Below are 25,360 nucleotides of genomic sequence, written 5' to 3'. Positions count from 1 at the left end.
TTGAATTTTGTTTTGTTTTGTACCAGGAATCAAACTCACAGCCTCACACTTGCCAGGCTGGCACTTGTGCTGCTGAGCTAAATGCCCGCTCCTCCTTTTGAATATTTTGAGGACGTGGGTATTGCATATACTGCTGTAGCAGGTGGTGCTTTTTTTTTTTTAACAAGATTTTGTGTTGTTCCCCACATTTCCCCACATCTCCCTAATTTCATCTAAGTGAGGGTCTCCTTCACCTTTCTCCTCCTCCGCAGGCAAGATCTCCATACTCCAAACCTCATGTGGCTGAGCTGGCACTGTCAGGGCCTACTTTGTGTGCACATGGATCTGTCCCAAACTGCTTGGGCTTTCTTATAATATGGTAGCTGTGTTCTAAGAGAGTGGAGTCCCAGGCATTTTTATGTCCTAACTTCAGAGGTCGCATCACCCTCCTTCTGCTATTTTCTGTTTGTTAAGGTAGTAACCGAATCCAACCAGCCTAGAATCGAGGGTTGGAGACATAAGACTTACCTCTGGATGGGAATGTAGAAGTTTCTAGAAGACAACAGGAGGTGGGGATACTGAGGTGGCCAGCTTTGAAAGATACATTTGTCATATTATGTCTGTGAGATTTACCCACTCTGATTCATATGTGTTTTTTTTTTCCCTTTTCTTTTGGTACTGGGGATCGAACTCATGACTTTGCACTTGCCAGGCAGACACTTAAATTCCCAACTCACAAGATTTATCCACTTTGTAACATGTATTAGTGGTTTACTTACCCATTCTCCCATTAGTTACTTGCAGGTTAGGGCTGTGTGGCTAGTGCTGAAATGAACATTCTTTTTTTTGGTGCTGGGAATCGAACTCACGACCTTGTGTTTGCCCCTCAGGTTTGTGCTGCTGAGCTATATCCCCGAAGTGAACATTCTGTACAAGCCTTTTGGTGTACAAATGTTACCTTCTATCACTATTGTTGTCACTTTAGCTTTAAGGTTAAAAAAAAAATCACACATTTCTGCCTTTTCTTCCTCTGTCTCTCTTTGTTATTGTAGCCGTTCATATTTTAGTAAGTAAATCTCTGTGTTTTTAAAATGCTGAAATTATAGAAGTATTGTGCATATATTCTCATAAAGGCTTTCAATATTTAATTAAGGTTAAAGTTCCTCCTGGAAATCTGGGCCTCTTTCTTGTCCCCTGCAGTAACCCTGTCAGCAGTTTGGTGGGTCTCTTTTGCAGCCTTTTTGATATATTTACACATATAAATATTCTCATAGAAAAATCTGCTTTATACATGTGAGTGCATTTTGTTGTTTGGTAGAACAAATGGCATCAAACTACTTGGCAATTTTTCCTCACTCAGTAAACTGTCTGGAAGCTGTGGCTGTGGAATTTCGTGTAGTTCTACTTCACTTTTGGGGTGTGTGTGGTGCAGGAATTCAATCCAAGGCTCTCACAGGTTAGGCGAGTGCTCTACCACAGAGCCACACCCAAGCCCTCTACTTAACTTTTATTATTTATTTTTTTGTTTTTGTTTTTTTGGTACCGGGGATCGAACTCACAACCTCGCGCTTGCCTGGCTCTACTTAACTTTTAAACTGTCCAGTAATGTTCTATACCATTATTGTCCCATTGCTGTCAGCCCTTTCCTGTGGAAGGGAATCTAGGTGGTAACCCTCCTGTTGTTTACCGGGTGTCCCATGAACTGAGGGCTGAGGCCTCACGCACTGTAAACACTGTCACTTTGGTGGCTACTGATGTGCACTCCCCCTGGGGAATGGTTTTCAGGAGCTCTGGTTCTGTGCCCCACAATCCCACGATATCGCTTTTCTCTCCCCTGCAGAGACGCCTCAGAGAGGCTGTGCAGCTGCTGGAGGACTACAAGCATGGGACCCTGCGCCCTGGGGTCACCAATGAACAGGTAACTCTGTTGGAGATGGATGCAGGCAGGCTGGAGGGGAAGGAAGGACAGCATTAAGGATTAGAGTTTGATGGTTGACATGCTAAAGTTTTTCTTTTTGTCCATAAATTCTATTTTAAAACTTAACATATTAATGCATTTTTCAAAGTATATATAAAATGTGTAGATCATTCAAAAAACCCAGTAGGATTAAAACACTTGTAAGGCAAAATAGAATGCAGCCCACCCTCTCCAATTCCCAATCCTGTTCCCTAGGTGCAACTACTTTTTGCTGTGTCTCAGATGAAACAAACTAACACACCTAACTATGCTGCTATTTTTCAATTAGTTCTTCTGCATTGTCTCTTATAATTGAAGATTTAGCTTTTTTCTTAACCATCTCTACAAATACACTTTTTCTTCCATCTCCCATGCCCTCCAATGATAGTTACCATGGTTTAAAGGTTTGTAATTCAGTATTCACTTACTGATTATATAAGTAATTTTCACAGCATATTGTTGGTTGTATCATGATCATGTTTCTTCCCCTTGTCAACTTTATGTTTTGCCTGGAGTTTATACTTGTTTCATTTTTTCCATTGATGTAGTTTCCTTTGTATCATCTCTAACTTGTTTTGTAATCTCTAGCAGGCTTTCCATATTTTCAGTGCCCCATTTCAATGGAAGACTTCTGTCTTTCTGTTTTATCACTCTCCCACTACCTGAAATTTTTCTTTCTCGGGCTTACTTCTCACCAGTTTGTATATAGTTCAGGCTGGCTTTGAACTTACTATGTAACCCAGGCAGGCCTCAAACTGTTAATGCCCCTGCCCCTGCCTCCCAAGTGCTGGAATTACAGGCATACACCACAACTCCCAGCAGGTCTTTCTTTTTCTTGATGTGTACCATAGCTTTGGTGGCACATTTATTCCAGTAACTCCTGAAAAAGATATGGCTGGGGATTTAGCTCAGTGGCACAAGCCTCTGCCTAGCAAGTGTGAGGTTGTGAGTTTGGTCTCTAACACCAAAAAAAAAAAAAAAAAAAAAAAAAGTAAATGGGAAAAACATTTGAATTCTTTTGTATCTAAAAAATTGTAATTCTACAGAATCTTAGCTTTAATTAACAGTTTGGGTGAGGATGAAATTAAAGGTTGATAGTCATTTTTATTTTAGAATTTTGAAGACTATTGCTTTATTTTCTTTTGGGCTCCAATATAGCTTTTGAAAATTCTGATGCCAGTGTGGTGCTGCATACCTGTAATCCCAGCAGTCAGGAAGCTGAGGTAGGATGATTGCTGTGAGTTCAAGGCCAGTCTGGATTACATAGTGAGACTCTGTCTCAACAATCAGTCAGTCAATCAATCAATCAATCAAATTTTAAAAATCTAATGCCATTTCATTTCTGAGTCTTTGCAGATGGCCTGTTTCTTTTTAGAAATATTTATGATCTTTTTATCTGTAAAATTATTTTGAAATTCTTCAATGCTATGTCTTTTGAAATTCATTATTTTAGATCCTTGGTGACCTCTTTCAATTTGAAGCCTCCTGTCCTTTTGTTCTGGTCCAAACTTTTGTTCTTTTTCTGTAGTAATTCCATTTTATTTTGGATCTTCTATTAGTCAAATATTAGACATCCTAAATTGACACTGAGAGCCTATCTTTTTCTCTTCCGTCCCCTCTCTTGTAGGCCAGATGTGGGGCTATTGGTTGAGAAAAAAAAAAAAAAACAGGGAAGAGGCTGGATGAGGTTTTTCTTCATAGACCCCCTGAAACAGACAATGACAGTGCAGACACACAATACAGAGGGAGAGCAGCACAAGCAGCAATAGCCAGACGCCAGTGTCTGGGAAGGCTTTCTGAGATGTGAGGGAAGGAAAGGGCCTGCGGCCAGAAAGCAGGGCAAGAGCTTTGCTCCAGGCAAAGAAGCACAGGAGCTAAAAGCTGAGAGCAAGCTCTTGCAGACAAGGTGAGCGAGGCAAATATGCTGGCCAGCAGCGAGGCTGGGTGCAAGGAAGGCAAGTGCATGTGGACACCGTACCATGGCCAGATGTCGGTCTGTCTGTCTTCCTTTTCTTTTCTTTTTTGTTTTGGTACTGGGGATCGAACTCTCGACCTTGCACATGCCAGGCCACTGAGCTAAAACCCCAGCCCTGCCAGATGTCTTTTGAGGCTCCCAGGAAATGATGAGGCAGCCTGTGCTAAGGTGTTCACGTTGCATGCTGGGCCGTGGACAGCATCATTGGGAAGGAGGCTGCAGTCTTGCTCCCGAGCAGGTGTCCTTTTTGGCTACTGGTGTTGAAGGGCCCGCATGGCTTGACCTTGGTAGCATGAAGTAGTCTTCAGAGCCTCCAATGTTCTCCTTCTACCCGTTAGGGATGGGTCCCCTCACCACCGCTGAAGCTCTTTCTGATCCTTTGTCTGCTCCTAGCCCCAGCTCCTTTCTGTCCCATTCTTGCTGAGGTTGTCCTCTTGGGATTTATTTCAGCTCACAGAGTTTGGGGAATAAGGTCACATTTCCCTTATTTGCTTCCTTCAGTGGCTTAAAGCTGCCTGTCCTGTTTCCCAGGCCTCTTTGTTTTCTGTCCTGAAAGCCCCATGTGCCTCAGGGAGTGGGAGGAGGGGACCTGGAGACAGCTTGGCACGAGCTGTGCTTCTTCATTCTGGCTTCTGATGGTGAAGCCTGCAAGGTCCATCTGGTGGCTGGGTAGCACAGGGCTGAGGTGTAAGCCTGCCTCCATGGCCCCTGGAAGTTGATCTTCCCTCTCCTCTCCTCTCCCTTCCTGGGGCTCTGCAGAGATTGAGGAATTGGGTCTTCGTGGCTCTCATAGTGCCTCCCTGACTCTGGCCTCTACAGACACAGGAACATAAGGGATAGTGATAGCATTGTTTTTGTTACTTTCTCATCACTGGGACATACTACCCAACACTCATAATTTAAAGGAAAAAAGGTTTATTCTGGCTCATAGTTTGTAGTGATTTCAATCCTTGGCCAGCAGGCTCTATGGCAGAATGGCATGGTAGAAGGGCCTGGGAGAAGAGAAGCTGCTTACCTCATGGCATCCAAGAGGAAAGAGAAAGCAGAGAGTCAAGGGAAAAGCCAGGAAGGGAGACGCATCCTTCCAGGTCACACGCACATTGATCCCACCTCCTAACAGCAAGTCAGCTATTACCCCTATAATCTTGCTTTTCAAAAGCCCCACCTATGATTACTTGAGGCTCTGTAGAGGATGCCATCTAGATATATACCATAACTTTTTACCCCTGCCCTCCAAAAGATTCATACACATCTCTTTTTAAAATTTAATTAATTAATTAATTATTTTATACTGGGAATCAAACTCACGATCTTGTGCTTGCCAAGCAGGCACTTATGCTGCTGAGCTAAACCCTGGCCCTCATATAGATCTCTTTATGCAAAATTCATTTAATTACTCTCTAAGAGTTGTTATAGCACTGATGAAAAGTTTTAAGTCCAAAGTGTCCTCTGAGACTTACGGCAAACTCTTAGCTGTGAGTCCTTGTACACATAAAAATAAAAAGCCATGTTGTGGTGGCTCATGCCTATAATCCCAGCAGCACTCAAACTGGTGGCTGACCTTGGGGTGGTTTTGTAGACATGTAGAACGTGAGTTGTGAGTCAGGGAGAATTCTGCCCAGATTTCAGAAGAAGTCAGGAGGATCACTGTAAGTTTGAAGCCAGGCTAGACTATATAGTGAGTTCAAGGCCAACCTGAACTACCTCATGAGAGCCTTTCTTAGAAGAAAGAAAGAAAGAAAGAAAGAAAGAAAGAAAGAAAGACACTGCTAACATACAATAGCATAGGATAAACATTCTCATTCCAAAAGAAAAGAAGCAGGGGATAGAAAGGGATGATACACAAGCAAAACTGGAACTCAGCAGGGCAAACATTAAATCTTTTAGCTCTGTGTCCATCACTGAGGGCAAGTTGTGGCCATGAGATGGGACCCTCAAAGGGTTTGGGTGGTCCCACCCACATGGATTTGCAGTGGTCATAATCTCAGTGGCTTCTCTCTGGGGCTCACTCCTTGTGGTTTCACTCAGGATTACATATTTTGGCTTCTACATCTTTCTCCACACACTTTAAGCTTCACTCTCACTGATTTACACACTGCCCTCTCAGGGGTACGCTGCCTGGCCTCCCAGGCCTTCTTCTGAAATCTGGGTGGAAGCCTTCTTGGCCCTACAATTCATATTCTGCATACCTGTAAAACCACATGAATGATCCCAAGCTCTGCCACCAGCTTGAGCCACAGTCAAGCTGCCTTGTATCATGGCTACAGAGGTCTCTGAGTACCTGTATGACTGAGTGCTGTGAATCGAATCCGAGAAAATAATTTCCCTAGTTGGCTATAGTTCTATAATACCGTGTCCTATGGCTCTCTTCTTAAACCAAAGTCTTTCAGTTTTGCAAATTTGTAGAACCTGCAAAGTGTAGAACCTTGCTAGTTCTTCACATGCCTGTAAGGTATTTTCCCTGTTGTCCTGATCTAAAGTACTTGGCTTCTTTTTAATGGTAATGTTTTCAGTAATCAACCTCTCTTCTGCTCCATCTTTGCAGGAACTTTCTTTCTGGCAAAACTGAAAGCTTTTTAAATAGGCGTTTGCTCCAGATTTTCAGTATAAACTTGTCAAAAAGCCCCCAACACTATCCATTCCACAGCCGCAACACTGGGCTGTCTTAAAATTTTCTCAACCAGATTAACTAGTTCTTTCTACTTAATTCCAGTCTCCTACAAAGTCTCAGGACATGAGCAAATTGTAAACAAATTTTCTAACAGAGCTTGATATATATGGTCTCAAGACAATTGCAGCTAGAGTCTTTGCTCCCAAATGAAGCTTCCTGAGCCTGATCTTTATCATCTGCATTTCTATCCACATTATGCCTTTTTGGGCTCCAACCAGAATCACCCATCAGTTCTATCTTGTAGGTGTCTAGGGTTTCTTTAGCTGGTATCTCCAAACCCTTCCAAACTCTTCCCACCAACCAGTTCCAAAGGCATCTGGACCACATGGTCAGGAATAGTCCAAGCAACAACCCTACTTCTAGTACCAAAATGAGTCTGGATCACTCTCCTCATCACTGAGACACATTTAGAAAACTTAAGATTCTTTATGCATCTCTGGAGCTGGGTATCTGAATATTTGAGTTCCTTATTTTACTTTATTAAGTTGTCTTCATATTTAGAAGACTATAAAATATTTATGCATGTCTGGCACTCATGATTTTCCTTTACTAGATTTTTCCGGAAATTCCAAGAGCAACCAACTAGCATCATTATATTTTTCCACTATTCCAAAAATATTCTAAAGTATGATAAATAGAGTCGCTAAGTTTCTTGCATCTCAAGTTTTGAATTAGGATAATTAAATGGGTCATATTGTGTATGACTTTGTTTGTTTGTTTGAGACAGGGTCTTGTTATGTATGTAGTTCAAGGCCTTGAATTCACAGTGTATGCCAGTCTTAAATTCACAGTGATCCTTCTGCCTCAACCTCCTGAGTGTTGGGATTACAGTCATGTGCCACCATAGTCAGCTTGCATATGACTTTAAAAAGTTCATGTGACAGACTATCAGTATTCTGAACAGTATTCTCAGAAGGAGAGACTATAGCAACTTTAGATCTTATCACACTAGAGGGCCAACTCCAGGAATCACTAAACCAATAAGAGAAATTCATCCTGACAATTCTGTTTCTCTAGAACCATTTCTGGTACTAACATCTGTATCAGTTAAGGGTCCACTAAAGGAACAGATTTAAAATATATATACATAAATACGATATAAATTATATATAATATACTAAGTCATCTTACAATGCAATGACTACCCATGGATCAGGGGTAGAAGAATGAATGTAAAATGGTCATCTGCATGCTAGAGAGATTGGAGGACCCAGTCAAAGATTGAAGGCCTCATGTTTACTGCAGAGCCCAGTGTGACTCTGTGTCCAAAAGCCAAGAAGTCTGCCCTCGAAGACTCAAGAATCTGTGCTGGAAACCTGAAAGAACTGGATGCAGATGCCCAGAGACAGTGAGGAAGACCAGAGCTCCTCCAAAGTTATTCTCTACAGGCTCTATGCCTATTGGTTGGTGCCACATGTATTCTGGGTCTTTCCTCCTCAGTTTGTAGCCTGTGTGTCAGTTATTCACTGACACACCCAGAACTGCGCTCCATGAATCCATAAGATGTTTCTTAATCCACTCAAGTTGACATATCACAGTTAAAGACCGCATGTGTCTTGGGGTTAGTGATCTAGAGTTAAGGAGAGCTGTGGTTCCTGGCCCAGCTTGGCTCTGACCAAGGATCATTTCTTCTTCATGTGAAGTAGCCCAGGGGAGTTCTTGGTCTCAGAGTGGGCAATGGCTGTGTATTGCACATTGGCCTTTTGAAGATGCATGGATCAGTATCCCTTGGGTGGTCCTTCTGCCTGAAAGCCTGTAAGCCTGTTCTGCTGTTCTGGGTAGTACTGAGTAACTTGAATGTGCTCTTTTCTGCCCAGTGTATTATTGAAGCCCAGTTATAGTGTCTCACTATATATATATATGCACACATACACACACACACACACACACACACACACATATATATATATATATATATATATATGCACTTTGCTGGTGTGCTTTGAATGAATGAGGTTAAATAAGCAATGCTCCCATGAGCCACCACTACTCACTGCATCTTACCAAGTACCAGGCAGCAAACTAAGTACTAGCACTTTGTGCATAGTATCTCAATTAATCTTAATAGATTTGATAGGTGTCTTAGTCACTTTCCTCATTTGTTCCATTGCTGAAATAAATACCTGGCAGCTAAAGGAGGAGTCGTGTTTCAGTTCATGGCTAGCTGGTTTCAAAGTGGAAACAGCAGAAAGCTGCTTGTAGCATGGCAACCAGAAAGCAGAGTGAGAAGAAGGGAGCCAGGGAGAGAGATATGCCCTTCTGGGTCACACTTCTAGCAACTCACCTGTCTCAGCTAGGTCCCTCTTCCTAACAGCTATTTTGGTCCATGGTCCAGTGTCTTCCCTAAAGACCTGTCTTGGTGTACATGAAGCTCTTTGGGGCCATCTAGATGTAAACCACAACAGTAGGTACCTGTATCACCCCCACTTTATAAGGAAGAAAACTGAAGCTCAAGAGAATTCACATAGGAAGACTGTGGTGGAATGGGAGCTGACAGAGGGCCTGATCTATTGGGAGTGAGAGAGAGTCCTTGTAAGTTATGAACAATAGCCAGGAAGCAGAATGGAGTGGAGAGGCATGGGGAAGCAGTGATAGAGATTAACAGAGGGGATCACACGATCAGAGGAGAGCAAGTTGGGAAGTCATAGGCCAGATTGTGAAAGTCTTTGTAAACCAAGTAGAGCTATTGGATGTGTCAGATGGGGCAAGAAGAAACTACTGGAAGCTCTTGAGTAAGGGAGTGTCGTGCAAGAGGTACTGGGTGGGGGGTGGGGAGAGCACCAGCCGGATGCCAGTGCTGGGTGGGTGCTCTGGGAAGAAGAAAGGCTATTACAGGGATCTCCCTGGAAGCTAGCAGAATAAATAGTGCAGTGAGCCGGTCTCTGGGAAGTTCTGTAGGCTCCCACGCTGGGACTCTGCCATGGTTCCACATGGGACCAAACAACCTTTGTGAAGTGCCTGCTCTGCCCCCAGCGCAGCTCACTGGCAGCTTGGAGCTTGCAAGCAGGATGATGTGTGTCAGGGGCTTGCCAAGGAGAGAGTGGAGCTGGGATGTAAGAGATCCTGCAGGTCTCCTCCTCTGGCAGGGAGGAAATGGGTCAGTTATGTTTGGGCGCTGCTGAAAAAGCAGAGCAAACACCAGAGACTTAGAATTACTCTCATCCCAGATCTTCTGTGGGTGTCAGCAGGCTTGGCAAAGCTGGGGAAGGGAAGAGAAGGCAGACTCCCTGGTCTTCCCAGAGCCTCAGGTCCTGGGAATCTGATTAGTACCTTGCTTTTCTTATCATTAGCACAAGTGGGCAAGTGACCCACGTTCACATCTCTCTGCTGGGTCATGCAGTGGCTCCTGCTGGGCTCCCCCTTCTCTCCGGCCCTTTCATAATAGCAGAGGTTTTTATCTTTTTTTTTTAAACCACTGAAGTATCCTTAGCATCTACAGCAATATTTTTCACCAAGTAGATGTCCAATAAATACGGTAATACTTTGGCTCATGACCACTTCTCTTTGCAGACAGTTCAGTTTGTGAACAAAAGCACTTGGCAAAATTTTACTTCTGTTCACAAACTGCATCGAGTGACAAACATGACCATAGCCATCCTCCCCACACAAACACCAATGCAGCCATTGTCCCCCAAATTGTAAACCAAATTAAGTTCATAAACCAAGGTACCACTGCATTTATTCACTGAATAAATGAATTATTAATTGTGACAGTAACCTTGAAAGTAATTTTCATTGTGCTTATCTTACAAATCAGGAAGCAGAGACTCAGAAAGAATAAGTAAGTTATACCAAATCACATGGCCAGCAAGTGGGAGATCTAGAACTCAAACCGAGTTCAACTCTAGGATCTGTTCTCCCATAAGAGAGAAGGCATGTGGATAGGGAGCAGAGTGCTGACGCAGGTGCAGGGTCTCTCGTGCATCTGTAGAACTGGGGGTACCTTCACCCCACACAGACTTCCATCAGTACATATTACCTGGGAGTTACCATGGCAACTAAATTAATGGTAAAGTATAATGTGATTGGCCCAAATGATAAATTAGAAGTTCTTTTTGTTTGTTTGATGGAGGCATCCTTTGCTTTACAGAAGGATCCCCTTCAGGCTCTGTTTAATTACCTTCTGGAGTTTGTTTTAAATAGGCTGTCTTTGCTGCCTTAGGAGGTTTGGAGAAGCAGCTTGGAAGGAGGCAGAGGGGAAGTAGAGAGAGCCAGATAGGGGGCAGGGCCTGGGCAGTGGCTCTTTTTCCGGGTGTCCTGTGCTCCTGGAAGCAGGTGGGCCCTTAGTCTCCATACAGATTCAGAGTTCAGAGGGCTGATTAGCTGAGAACTGGCTCTTCCTGAAATCAGCAAACTTCTGTACTGCTCCAGCCCCCTCTGTCCTCATTCCCCAGGTTGGGAAATCAAGCTAAGTCCAAAATCACATATTTACATTGGTTTGTCTCTGGAGCCAGTCTGTCCCAAGAGATCAAGGCTGCATTTTCACGTTTAGCCAGAGGCACAGAGAGAGCTGGGCTGAGGCCAGATGATTCCAGATCACAGGTAGAGATTGTAGTTTGAAGTAGGTAAGTTTCTGTGGGCAGTGGGTGAGAACGATGCCGGGGGCTCCCTGGCCTAGATTCACAGTGTGGGCAGCCCATCCACTGCTTCTCAGTTGGCCTTCCACGAAATGTGCCTGTGGGCAGTGCTGGCTACCATATAGCACTTAACTTATGGGTCCAGCAGGTGGCAGGGAAAAGCCCAGACCGAGGGAGTGAAATTTGAGTCCACTGCAGATTGTAGATGGAGGGGCCCTGGACAGACTTGCCCCACCTTCTACCTGATTTGTTTTTAAACTATGCACAGCTAAGTTGTGAGGTGACTTCTGCATGAAGGTCAAGCAAGTCAGTGGCTGCGCCAGATGCACGACCTGACTGTGGTCACTGCAGCCTGAGATGAGATGAGATGAGCCCCCACGTGACTAGGAATTTTACTTGAAAACAGAGCTTCCTCTCTCCTTCCTCAGTGCACTGAGGCTGATACACTGCCAGATGCCACAAGAAGCACCTAAGAAGCTTAGGAAAGAGGACTGAAAATTCAAGTCCAGCCTGAGCACTTTAGCAGCTTATCAAGACTCTGTCTCAAAATTTTAAACAGGGATAGAGATGTAGCTCAATGTAAGGACTCTAGGTTCAGTCCCCAGTATGAGTCTCCCACCTCCCCCCACCACACACACACACAAAAGAGCCTTAGACTCCATGCTGGCTTCTACCCATTCCTCTCTTCCCCAGAAAACTTTTGCTCATATTATGAGAGGCAGTTTTATATGGCTGCAAAGGCCATATACTAGTGAGACTTTTCCTAGGGGCTGTAATAAAAAGATACCAAAGTATAGGAGAAGTTTATTTCTCGAGTTCCAGTCCAGTGGGCAGGTGGCTATCCGCTACGGGTTCATGCAGGGGCTAAAGCTCCTTTCCCCACACTCTCTGCTGTCTTCTTGGGTGGTGTGTTATTTGCGTGGTCAAATCGTTGCTCTGGCTTGCAGGAGGGGACAAAGCAGCATGGGCCAGTGGGAAGGCACTAGCTGAAAAGGATCCAGTGTCAGCGGGCCCAGGCTCTTGTCAAGCTCAACTGCAAAGGAGGCTGGGAGGTGTAGGGTAGGGGGTGTTTCTGCCGGCTGCCATTCTCTGACAACGAAGATACAGATTTTCTTGGACAGCTAATGGTCTGAGCCATAGAGGTCAATTTAGTGCTTGCATGTCACACACCCTATTTTTATTTTTTGAGACAGGGTCTTATTAGGTAGTCCAGGCTAGACCCAAACCCACTATGTAGTCCAGGCTGGCCTTGAACTGGTTGCAATCCTCCCATCTCAGCCTCCTGAGTGCTGGGATTATAGAAATGGGCCACCCTACCCAGTTATTTCTGTTTCTTTTAGTGATTAACATTAATTTGTTTTTCCTTTTGTGGGACTAGGGATAGAACTCAGGGCCTCACACATGCTATGCAAGCACTGCCCCAGGCAGGGAGTTACTCCCCGGCCCTACTTTTAATTTTTTAACACAGATTTGAGTGGATGATATATAAACAATATATAAAATTTTAGAGATATAAAAACAACAGAAAACAGAAAAAGAAGTCTCCCTTTTCCCTGCCTCCCAGTTGCCCAGTTCCCCTCCTTAGAGTAACCGTTGATCTCTTCTGCATCATGCCAGAGACTCTTGAACAATTTACCCTTTTTGTTTAAATGTTTAAGATATCATAATGATATCTTGATTGGAATTCACTGGAGCATGGTTTATAATAGTTCTGACAAAAAATAAGACACACACATATGATTCCAGTAACATCAGGTACCTGCCATAGTCGACTTCATAGACAGAAGCAAGTAAACTAATGATTGCCGAGAACTGGTTGGGAGAGAACAGAGTTCCAGCAGGGAGAAATGAAAGGCTCCTGGGGGTGGAGAGGATGATGCACTGAATGCTGCAGAGCTGTACTCTTAACCATGGTTAATGTGGTAAATTTTATGCCACATATAGTTTCCCACAATAAAAAAGGAAAATAGTATAAAAGCCAACTGATCATGGAGACTGCTCATTTTATGTTTATAGTTTTGTAGTGCCAGAGATGGAGCCCAGGGCCTCATGTATGCCAGACAAGAGTTCTGCCTCTGAGCTGGACCCCCGGCCCAGGACAGTATGTAATGTACTCACTGAAGGTTTCCATTAGAAGAGGAAGGCAGTGATACGGAAAGACACCGACCGTGGACCTGCTTCACAGGCTGAACAGTGTGCAGTGTGGCTGGCGCTCAGAGACGGGCACGTGTGGTGGTTAAGAGCAAGGGCTTGGTGCCAGATTGCTTGCGTTCAAATCGCTGCATGCTCTGTGACTTTGGACGAGTCATTTAATCTCCCTGTGCCTCAGTTCCACCTTGGTGGACGGGCGACCCGCTAGTCCCAACTCCCGGTTGTTGCAGAGATTAACTAAATTAGGAGATACAAAGCTCGAGACAGAGCACTGGGATGAGGCTGGATGAGTGGAGCGGGTGAATGGGAGTGGAGGGACGAGCGGACCTGAGTCGGAGGTCAGCGCTGCAGCTCTCGTCTCCTCTTGGCTCTCGGCACCGGCTTTCTCATGTGTCCTGTGGGAACAGGTTTCTAGTGTGAGATCTAGTAGTTCATGGGAGGGAGCCTGCTCAGCAAAGCAGAGAAGCATGAGTTGTTGCGGTGGCTTTGCCCTGGCCTTTAGCTGTGGCGCTGGCCTGGCTGGGGTCCATGTGGGTGGGATCGGGTCTAGGACTCTGGGCGCCAGGAGGTCCTGCAGTCAGCCCTGCTGCAATCTGTCAGGCTGCTGCCCGCTGGTGCAGGTGGGGAAGGTGGTGTTTGACCCCAAGGGCCATGACACAGCCTGGCTCAGAAACGCAGGGCTGCTTAGCTGGCACAGATGGGAAGGGAGGATCGAGGGGCTGCTGGGGAGCCTCTGTTTGTGAGGGACCTGGGACCTCAGGATGGTGCCAGCCACTCAAGGCCAAGACCCTACGGTTACGCTAGACAGCCTCAGGGCCCGGGTGGTAAGGAGGACCGCGTCCATTCTTCCTTCAGGGCCCTCAGGGCCGCTTCCTCTCTCTGACATGAGTTACCCTGTGTGGAAAGAACCTCCCCACTTCCCAGGCGTGCTGGGCGAACAAGACAATGGAAACGAAGTTACTCTGGCAGATGATTAAATCCCGTAAAAATAGCACTCATTTGAATTCCTTCCTCTATTTTAGTCAACCACACTAAGCACGTTCTATGAGTCAAATATTTTATATATGTGTATCTCATTTAACCCACTATATTAAGCCAAGTACTCTCACAGAGCCCCAGATTTCAGGCACTTATGACAGTTAGGTCTGTTACTCACGTCTGAATCCAGTACAACTCATCGGCTTGGCATGTGCCATGTGCCATGTTCAGGGACCATGTTCCTCTACAGCATGGCTTTGTCATCTTCTTGGGTTTCTCTGCCCTCCACCAGATCCCCTCTGGGAGGCCTTGGGGCCAGGAGAAATGAGGCTCACCATCCCCACCTTCAGTCCACCACCCAGCACGTGCTTTCAGGGGCCCCTGACTGTGGGGAGCATGGGAGGTACAGATCTAACTGTCCTCTCGGGGAAAAGCAGACGAAGTCAGGGGACACCAAACACTGCCTCTGCCCCACTCCCGCAGCAACCCATTTTACTGATGGAGAAACTAAGGCTGGGCAGCGTAATTTTCCCAGGGCTACACATGGACAGAGTGGCAGAATTGAGATTTGTCCCCCTGCTTGTTTTTTTTTTTTTTTAAATTTCATCTTCTTTTTCTTTTTCTCACCCTCTGAAGGTACTGCAGTGTTTTTAGAGTTTAACTCATTTCCTGTGTTGTCTCATTTCCTTAGGAATCCTATTCTCTATACGTGTGTGTATGCTCACTGAGCAAGGCTCTTCTTCATTTAGGGCCTCCAAATATCAGTGTATGTATAGCAGAGTAACTACATCATTTATGGGTCTCAATGCAAAATGAAAATTCAAGATCCTCCTTCAAAAAGTGACAAAAAGAGCCAAGTGAGGTGGCACACACCTATAATCCCGGCACTTGGGGACTGTGAGTTTGAACTTAGCGACTTAATGACCCTGTCTCAAAGTAATTTGAAAGATTTTTAAAAGGCTAGGGATGTGGTAAGTATGAAGGGCTTGGGTTCAAACCCAATACAGCAACACACACACACACAAACACACACACACACACACCCTACTACAAACCATAAAAACCTCTCGTCCCTCTTTTCTGTAGGGTCTCCTTTCCCTCCCTGTCTCCCTCTCCCCCGCTTCTCTGTCTCTGTCTTCCTCTTCCTCTCTCCCACCCCCGCAGGTTGTTTTTATTTGCTGTTTAGTGTCACACACCTTGGCCCTGGGGACAACTGCAGGGTCTCACAGGCACCTAGAGCTGGGCAGCTCAGCCGGGCCCTGTCCATCCTCCCCCATCTTTCCAGAGTGGAGGGTGGCAGTGGTCACTGAGTGGTCCACAAGGGGACAGGAGGCAGCAGGTGGCAGGGCCACGTGTGACCTGAGGCTGCAGGCCCCTAGCATGTGCTCCACTGTCCACTGCTGTCCGTGTACACAGCGCAGATTAAAGCTGGGTCCATGCCCCAGACCCTAGGACAAGGTCTCTTTCTCGGTGCTGCTGGTAGCGTGTCTTTGGAGTCCCCTTTTTGGGTTGTTTTTCTGGGCGCATTTGTGTTCCTAGGGAAGGGGTCTCCATCCTCCTGTCTGTGTTATCCTGGGGCTGGACACAGAAAAGCCCACCGCTGGGCTGCTCTGACCCTAACTCTGCAGAATAAACCTCTATCTTCCGAGCAGGAGCTTAGGGTCTCCCCGCTCACAGCCCTGCTCCACCGAGCTTTCCTAGTGCCCAAGCCCACTTGCCTCCCATTGAGCCCCATCTGCAACACGTGGGGCTCACTGCTGCCCCCCACAGCACTGCTGGTCACTGGTTCATCAGCTCTCCACACTCAAAGTTGTGTGCGTCTCCTGCCTGCTTCCATGAGGTCTATTCCTTGGTCATGCTCTGCTGGAAGGTTTGGAGGGAAGAGGAGAACCCTGTGCATCGCATCATGTTTAACCAGGAATCGCTTGAGCCTTGGGTAGATTTCCATTTCAGAATGTGAGTCTCCTCCACCAACACTTACTAGGCACCGACTGTGTGCCAAGTACTGTGGAAGGTGTCAGGAGCTGGTGCTGAAAAGCAAGTTCCTACCTCCCAGAGGCTGGACTGCAAACCCAAAGGAGACAACAGAGAAATGGAAAATTATGATTAGGGGTTCTGGGGGAAAGCCATGAGTTTGCCCAGGCCCAGAGTTTCATCTTGACCCCAAACTTGGACTTGCAGGATGCACTTCAGCGAGAAAAGAACTAGACTTGCATAATTCTTTTCCTCTCTGTTATATGTTCTCAGTTATCTTTCTGTTTTTCTTTTCTTTTTCGAGACAGGCTCTTACTATGTAGTCCCAGCTGGCCTTGAACTCACTCACGTTGCTCAGGCCGGCCTGGAGCTCACGGCCGTCCTCCTGCCATCGCCTCCTGAGTGCTGAGATTTACAGGCGTGAGCCACCTCACCCGCTTACTTACCTTTCTGATCACAGTGATTCTGCATTTGTTTTATTATTCTGTCTTCAATCCTGTTTCCCTATTATTATTTTCTTAAAAACTTACTGCTTCTAATCTTCTTGGCCTGAAATAGAAGACAATCAAGTGTGTTTGCAGCATATCTAAAATAAGCATTAATTAAGCTGTGAATTAAGGTTTGAGAGACTCAGCTGTGAGTAAAATGTATCAACTTTAACATCAACTGTATAACTTCTATTTTTACTACCCAGTAGCCTTCTTAACTTAAGCAGCTTCCTTTATACTCCAGATGACCACGGGTGCATGTAAATGAAGCCTAACATTGGGACAATTTAAGCATCAGCTGTAGGTGGCCTTTTTCTTCCAGCTCTGTTCCCTTCTTGCTCCATTAAAAAAGCACTGGCCTTTGGTTTGCCCGCAGTGCCCATTTTTATTTACTGTGTTTTATTGATTCAAAAAGACATATTTCATCATATTTTAAAATCTTTAAAATAGGATATGTCTTATAACTGTTGGGACCTTGGCATTAGATCACACTTTTCTTTCTTCTGTGGTACACGATAGTGTATCTTAGGACCAAGGTCGTCTTAGATTTAATGGAATTGAATGTTTATATCATTTGAAAGAATTGACAAATTGTTCTGTTTTCCCAACTTGCCCTTCATCCGTGGCTGTGCTAGAGAGAAATATTATCACACATGTGAGAGGGACTTTTATCTCCCTAGAACCTTCTTACATTATAACAACAGTAGTAATAATGATATCAGCAGCAGTAAAGGCTTACAAAGCACTGCTATGTGTTGACACTGCTTCGAGCACTTTTCAGAGACCTCTCCAAAAATCCTAGGTCGGTAACACGGCAGTTATCCCCGTTTCCAGAGGAGGAAACTGAGGCTCAGTGGCGGCAGTGGCAAAGCGAACAATCTGTTCAGCCTGTCTCTGAAAAAAAGTTACACTATGCTGCCACTAGTGATTCTGGGAGCTAAAGTATTATTATTTAGATTAGCGGATTTTACCTGATTGTACCTTCAAATTAACTAGGAAGCTTTGGGGAAACATAGAAAGGTTTCTCCAAGCTGTTTTAACAGACTGCCACAGCACAGTCCCTGGCTGAATTCAGGGATTGTGTGACGCCCTAGCTGTGCCATTTGGGATCGGTGGCCTTCTTACCCTCTGACTTCCTGATGGCTGCTGAGCCTGGGGTGACTTGGACAGCTGGAGCCTTTTACGCTGCTGGAGCTTGATCACTCAAGAAAATAAACCTCACAGAGTTTAAATTGATGTATTTACTTTTAATTTTTATTACTCTCCCCTCTCTTGCAGCTCTGGAGCGCACAGAAAATCAAGCAGGTAACCAGGTTTGGGATTATCTTCCTTCTTCCCTGCTTTCCTGGACCCCTCCCACCCCATCCCAGGGATTAGCCCCTCCTCCACACCATTAGGAGCCTTCTCCCTCCTGTTTGCCCCTGGCTGCCTTCCTCCTCCTTCCACCCCAGAGCCCAAAGGCCTGTTCTCCTGCAGCCTGGAGCTCCGGCCAAGCTGGCCCTTCTCTGGGTGCTCTGAGTTCCTGCAAAGCCAGGCTCTGTTCACAAAATCCTGATTATATGCCTGTTGTGTGCAGGGCAAAGGGAGACAAAGCCCTTGAAGTACATGCAGTTTGGGTCCCTGTGGGCTTTTAGTCTCTGCTGTACTCGGCTTCGAGGATTAGTCAGAGGAGGGTGCTATTGATGGTCCATGTGTTGGTTTTCTCTTGCCCTGAGTGGGGGAGTTGGGGAAAGGCTGCCTGACCAGAAGGCCACATACCGTCACTGGTATCGGTCTTCCTGGGAAGATGTCCTTTTCTCCACTCTCTTCCCCTAATCCCTCTGCCCACCCCGCTGCCACGCTCTGTTCCTGACTCTTTGCAGGCTATTCTACACCCCGACACCAATGAGAAGATCTTCATGCCTTTTAGAATGTCAGGTAAGCTCCTGGGCCCATCTGGTTCTGCTCAGCCTGGGGAGCTGGCAGTGGCCACAGGTCCAGGGGCATCTACCTGTGCTAGGTTGGGGAGGGGATGGAGCCCATCACAAATGGGGCCACCCTGGCACTTTGGCTCAACTGTACAAGACCAGCCAGGCTCAGGATCTCCTGGGACACTCACCTGCTCTTTTCTGCCTGAGCAGTTGGGGTGGAGCTGTGTTTGCTCCATGTGAATCTGGTGTCCCCCACCTCCACGCCTACACGGTGATTGGTAGAGAGGCATAAATCCTGTAGATCTGGGTTTTGGGGCCTGGGGAGAACCTGCATGTATGCTGGCCAGGTCTGGTTTTGAGAGCTTTTAGAGCTTGTCCAGAGTCACTGTGCAGAGGGTCACACTCACCAGTGTGCTGACACCTCCTCTTTGTGATTTCCCTATGCAGTGCGCAGACCAATTCTGAGTCACAAGGGTGGTGTGGAGGACTGCCTGCTGCTGCCTTGGGCAGGCTCTCAGTTGGAGAAAGAGACCTCAGATGAGTCAGTCAGACTCCCACCCCCAGAGAGCCTGACCTTGCCAGGGAGAGAATAAACAGCCAGGGAATGGAAGATCTTGTGGACCACCTAGCATTCAGTGATCCCTAGCTTTCCCTGAAGAACTCTGGGAACAAAGGCTCTGAGCATCTTGGAGACAGTTTAGATGGTGCCTAAGCCCTGCAGGCTCGTGCCCAGAGCCTGGCTTCTCTTGTAATTCTGGACCTTTTAAAGTTATATATTCCTTGGAGGCCCAACCAGAGTTGGGATCTCCCAGAAGAAGGGAGCAGGCAGTGAGTGAGGACTCAGGAGTGATCCTTGGTTTAGATGCAGCTCAGGAGAGCATGCTGCCTGCTGCCTGCCTGCCAGCTGACTGGCTGCCCAGCTTCGAGGCTGGGGACAAGGGCCTGTCTTGGCAGTGGGACTGGCAGAAGCTCCCTGGGCGATCACATGCAGCGAGGAGCTGGGGGGTCCATGCCTACCTCCACAATCCCCTGGCACTGTCCAGCCCAGGGACTAGGGAGTTAAGCTCAAACACCAAGAGGTGTCTGTCACAGGTAGGCAGGGAGTTCTCTTTCCCAAAATGGTTGTAATGTTGGGGAAGTAAAGAAAGACAAGCTGATGGAACCCTTCTGAGGACCAGTTTGGTGTAGGGCTTGATGGCAGGGGGTGCAGTGTCTCCTGCCGGAAGTTGCTGAGTACCTACTTGGGGTCCCGGGGAGCAGCCTGGCCTGCAGGAGGAGGGGAGTGAGAGCACTTGGCTGCAGAGCAACTGAGAGAGGAGGCTGGGGACACAGGGCCCTCTGCCATGGCAAGGACTGAGCTGGGGGTGTGGGGGAAGTCTGAGGGATGGAGGGTGCCTCCAGCCTAACTGTCCTGAGTGCCTTTGCCAGTGCCAGTGATCAGGCCAAGCCTGGCAGGCTCTTGACCTGACTCTCTCCTATTTTCTTTCCCCACTCACAGGTTATATTCCTTTTGGAACGCCAATTGTAAGTATTTCCTTCAAAACAATTTCTTGTGTAACACAATTTTGAATGTACAATTTTACATCATTGTTCTTAGAGATTTGATTGATTTGATTTGATTTTTGGTTTTTGAGACAGGGTCTTGCTATGCAGTTCAGGCTGACCTTGAACTCACTGTGTAGCGAAGGTTGGCATCAAACTCACGACAGTCTTTCTGCCTCAGCCTCCCAGGTGCTGGGATTATAGGTGTACACAGCTGTTGCCACCACCATGCCCGGCCCATTCATAGAGATGTGACTGAGTTTTTTTATTTAGTACAAATTCCCAGAGAAGAACTTTTGGGTAACACCGGATCAGCTTGCTGTGCACTGACTGATCACCAAGCTCCTTTGATACAGGTGTGCCTACCTCCTCCCTCCAAAAGTTGGAAAAGGCCTCTCCCTGCACCTTCTCTACCCACAGAATTGCCAGGGAAATGAGGAAAGTTTTCTAAAGGAACAGAGGAGTAAGAATATATAGGAGCCTGCTGAAAGTTAAAGTTAAAAATTAATGCAAAGAGGGTTTTGGGTATTCTTTTTGTTCAGTTTTGGAATCAAGGTTAGCCTGTGTTCATTATTTTCTTTCCTGTGTTAAGTATTTCACGTTATGAATATGGATAAGTCTCAAAAACAGTGTTAAATGAAAAAATAGTAGCACAGTAGTAATACTCTCTGATGTCATGTAGATAATGTTTAAAAATACGCAAAGCAATATTATATATAGTTTATGTATATTTCCTATGTATCTGTGAAAACATTCAGTGGAGTGATAATTCCTGGTGCTGTTCTCCTCTGGGGTGAGAAGGTGATGCAATCCAGCGGCAAAGTAGAGGTGCTTCATTGGGTTTGTGCTGTTTCATCTTTCAGAAAGGGCAATTTTTCACAAAAATATGAAAAATCATAAGGCCTGACAACACATGGATGCTTATAACATCCCCTAAACTTTTTGATACCGTTGAAATCTTTCATTATACACATTTTAAAAATTGTTTCCCCAGATTATATTTTCTAATTTTAAAAATTTTAAATGGCATATCTGTAGGGGATATAGTGTGATATTTTGACATCTGCATATAATTCATAATGACCAAATCAGGGTAATTAGCATCTCTCTTTTTTTAGCATCTCTTCTTTAAATTCTTGGCAGAGGCCTTTCAAACTCCTTTCTTTTAGTTCTTAATCAAATCTATATGTGAACTATAGTTACCCTGCTCTGTTACAGAAGAGTAGAAATTTTCCCTTGTACTTAACTGTATGCATATAATTTAATTATATAAAGAGAGGTATTATTATTCACATCACCATTCATACGTAGTTTCCCTGAAACTATTACTCTTCTGAAATATTTTGAAAAAAGATTATAAATTCCCCACCATAATTGTGCGCGTGTTTAATTTTTTTGCATTTTTTGCAATGTATGTATTTCAGTTCAATGGTGTTTGGTATGTTTGTGACCGTTTTATTTTCTTGATAGTATCATTCTCACACACGTGAAATATCTCTGTTTTATTGAATATTTTTGCCTTAAATCTGTTCATCGCATGTTAATTTCTATTCTTGTTTTGTTTCATCTGTTTATCTCGTATATCATTGCCTATATATTTATGCCAGAGTCATTTGTTTTCTGTATCATTTTTTATAACAGGTTTCCTTTGGACCAAAATTGTTCAACTTTATTTTTTTAAGCAATTTGAGAAAATTAGCTTTAATTTTGGAATATTGTTTTTTAATATTTCCCTTTTTACCCAATTTGAGAATATTATCTTTAATGAAATGATGGAATCAATTTGTATTTGTTCTACCACTGATTGGTGTGACCTCTTATTCTAGCCATCAAATGGGTTTTTTGCTGGTTTGTTTATGAAGTTTTTCTTATTTCTATTTCTGACTTACACTAGAGTAATTGCTTCCATTAGACCTTTTAATTTCTTAAGGAGTGTGGAAAGGAAGCATCTTAACTAACTGTAATTACCATTCAGCTATAGTATTTCATATCACAGAGATATTTTATACCTTATAAATATCAAGAATTAGATAATAAGTATGATTTCCCCAGCCTGGCTCACATAGGCAGATACTTTTAGCATGTCATTTTATTCTAATCTTTGTCATTTTAACTCTATATATCCACCAAGTTTTTGGAAATAACCTGGAGTCTTGTCTGATTTATGACACCCTTATTAAAATTTATTGATAGCTATACTAAATTTTATAGCTAATTAGGTTTGTGTGTTTTGTATTTGGCTAGCATACATTTTTAAATGACATTCAGTGAATATGGACAACCCCCTTTCTGGACCTCTAGGCTACCTAGAAATGTCTGTTTTTCCCTTTTTTACATGAACAATAGTTTGCCTGGTTTTCTTTTATAAGTAAACTTTCTCCTTTCCTTTGGAATCATTTGACATTTTTTTCTTTAGAATTTAAAAATATCTCTAGGATTTAAAATTTTCTTCTCTGTATGTTTTATAAAATTATTCAAGTAATACATTAATATGTTCTTTGGGATTCAAAAATACTTTTAAGAAATTTTTATATAAAATATTTTTAAAGTTCTGCAAGTAATACATCAATGTCCTCTTTGCTCAGAATTTAAACAACACAAACAAAAGTAAAAGTCTTTCTGGTGACCCTCCACCCCAAATCTGTGGCCACACACATCCTCTGTTAGGAGCTCAGTGTGAGTTTCTTTACCTTTATCTAGGCCTTTGCGTGTGCATGTTAATCCTTCATTGAAAAGTGTTTTCTTGGAGCCACTGTAACTTGTGTCTCTGGTCCCAATTACTTGGGAGGCTGAAAATTGCAACTCACTGGAGCCCAGGAGTTCCAGACTGAGCTGAGCAGCACAGGAGAATCCAGTCACCCCAAATAAAAGCACATCTAGGGGTGTAGCTTGGTGGTATAGCATATTTTGAACCTGGGTTTATCTTTTACCACCAAAAACAACAGTTATAACAACAACAAAAAAGAAAAAATGTTTTTGTCTTGTGGAGCTTTTCATTAAGCATATAGCAGTATTTTTATCGGCTTTTAGCTTATTACACTTAGCAGTTACATTCATTTGTTTTTCTGCTGAGTAGTGTTCTTTCCCTCATTTTAAATCGCTTCTGAGTATTTGCTGTTAAAAGCAACCCTACTGTAACAGATCCTCCCAAAGCATGAGGGTTTCTCCAGGGCGCCTTGTGAGTGAGCCTGCTGCACGAAGGACCCTCTGCAGTCACTTTTCAGGTATTGGTGAATTTCCCTGCCAAAAGGAGAGTCTCCTCAGACCTGCACAGTGCTGGCATTGAGCTTTTTGAAGTTTTTACCAATTTAACGGGGGGTGGAGGGCTGGCTTTGTATTATGTCTTTAACTTTTAGTTCCCTGAAAACTAAGAAGATTGTGACTTTTTTTTCATAGATATTTATCGGTTATTTCTTCTATGCATTACTTGTATAAACTACTTGGTCCATTGTTCCATAGGCTCTATTTTGCTAATTTATTTGCAGAAGATATGATATTAATCTTTAGAATTACAAGTGCATTGCAGATCTCTTCTCTGGCTAAAATCTCTGGTGCCTTTGTTATAGAAAAATGTGCAATGTTGATATTTTAAAATGTAATGACCTTCTGCTGATTGATTTTGAGTTTGTTTTGCTCTTTACCTACTTCTCCTTTGTTAAAATTACTGAATTTGTGAGAATTATGTTTACAAATCAACTCTGGGGTGTATTTATTGATTTTTCTACTTTATCTTCATTTCTGCTTTCATTTTATGATATCTCCTTTCTCTTTTTTTGCTTGTTTGTGATTGGTTTTCTTACTTTTTGCCTTAAATGCTTAATTTATTCTCGTTCCTTCCCCCTAATGAAAGTGCTTAGGGCTGTGATTTTTTACTGCATCTAATATGTTTCCACATATATGATTCTGTTTTGTTATTTTCTAAGTAAGTTTGAAATTATAGTTTCAGCCCCCTCTTTAGTCAATTAGTCAGAAGAACATATTTTACAATCTAAGTGGTTGAGTTTTTTTGTTTTTTTTGTTTTTGGTACCGGGGATCGAACTCATGACCTCACACTTGCCAGGCAGGCGCTTATGCCGCTGAGCTAAATCCCCGGCCCTGAGATTTTTTAAAAATGTATTCTTTTATAGGTTATTTTCAGTGATCTCTGTAATTCTGTCATTCTTTCCTTGTGGCACAGTATGTAATTATATCAATTAAGAGTAAGATCACATGCACATAACAAAAAGTCCAAAATAACAGGAGCTTAAACAAAATAGTTTATTTTTCTCTTACATTGAATGGTTTATTATTCTTTCACTTCTGCCTATTATTAGTGGTAGGCAGAATCCCCACAATATCATCAGGTACCCTGTCTTCCATTTTTCTACATACCTCTTTCTCAGTGCAGGTTTCTAGTGTAAAAGTCACTCAACAGACCAGTATAGCTGCTGGAGTTCCAGTCATCACATATGTATTCCAGGGAGGATAAAGACAAGAGGAGTGTGAAAGGATGAATCGCCCAACTAAGTCAACTTTCTTTAAAGCAGTTTCTTGAAAGTTCCACAAAGCAGTTATGCTTACATTTCATGTTGAATTTAGCTGGTAAATAGTTCAGTTATATAGTAATTTTAATGAGAAAGAAGAATAATTAATAGATAAGCAAACAACAGTCTGCCATAATAAATTTTTAGGGCTGGGAATATTGCCCAGTGGCACAGCACCTGTATGGCAAGCACAAGGTCCTGAGTTCGATTCCCTGTCCCTCCCCAAAAAAGGAGTAATTTTTAAAAGTCCCATCAACACATGAAAAGAAGAGATGTAGCATATATAGCACTAGGCAGTATCATCTGTTTTCAAAGCAGAGAGCGTTTGAGCTGACAGGCGAATGTGTGGCTGGTTTCCCTGCAAAAGGCCGAGGAGACTCTTGCAGAGCTGAAGGCTGCCATCAGAGTGACCCAGCTAAACCAAGAGATCCTCCCTGTGCTTCCCCACTCTCTGGTCACCATGTGCCTCGAGAGCGCCCGAGGCCTTGCAGGCTCTCCCTAGGGCGCAGGGATTCTGCGCAGAAGCAGAAGCTGTTCATGCCCTAGAGGGTCTGCCCTCAGCTGGCAGTGCACCTGCCTTGGTAGTGAACGTGCACCGCCATGGCACAGGATGCCCAGCCTGGACAATCGCTTG

General features: G+C 44.2%; 1 protein-coding gene across 5 annotated transcripts in view; it reads left to right on the top strand.

The window, feature by feature from the left end:
• Positions 1-25,360, top strand: part of Sfxn5 (sideroflexin 5) — a 108,307-nt gene that overhangs the window by 24,460 nt on the left and 58,487 nt on the right. For all 5 annotated transcript variants that reach the window (XM_063229588.1, XM_003469000.5, XM_023564781.2 and 2 more), the window contains exons 3-6: positions 1,820-1,897; positions 18,029-18,055; positions 18,613-18,667; positions 20,159-20,184. In XM_063229588.1, coding sequence (XP_063085658.1) covers positions 1,820-1,897; positions 18,029-18,055; positions 18,613-18,667; positions 20,159-20,184 — 186 coding nt within the window. The remainder of the gene's footprint in view (positions 1-1,819; positions 1,898-18,028; positions 18,056-18,612; positions 18,668-20,158; positions 20,185-25,360) is intronic.

The sequence above is a fragment of the Cavia porcellus genome, unplaced genomic scaffold, assembly GCF_034190915.1.
Source record: "Cavia porcellus strain 051 isolate PalLab524CR breed Dunkin Hartley unplaced genomic scaffold, mCavPor4.1 scaffold_18, whole genome shotgun sequence".
Classification (NCBI taxonomy): Eukaryota; Metazoa; Chordata; class Mammalia; order Rodentia; family Caviidae; genus Cavia; species Cavia porcellus.
This window is presented reverse-complemented; position numbering and strand designations above follow the sequence as displayed.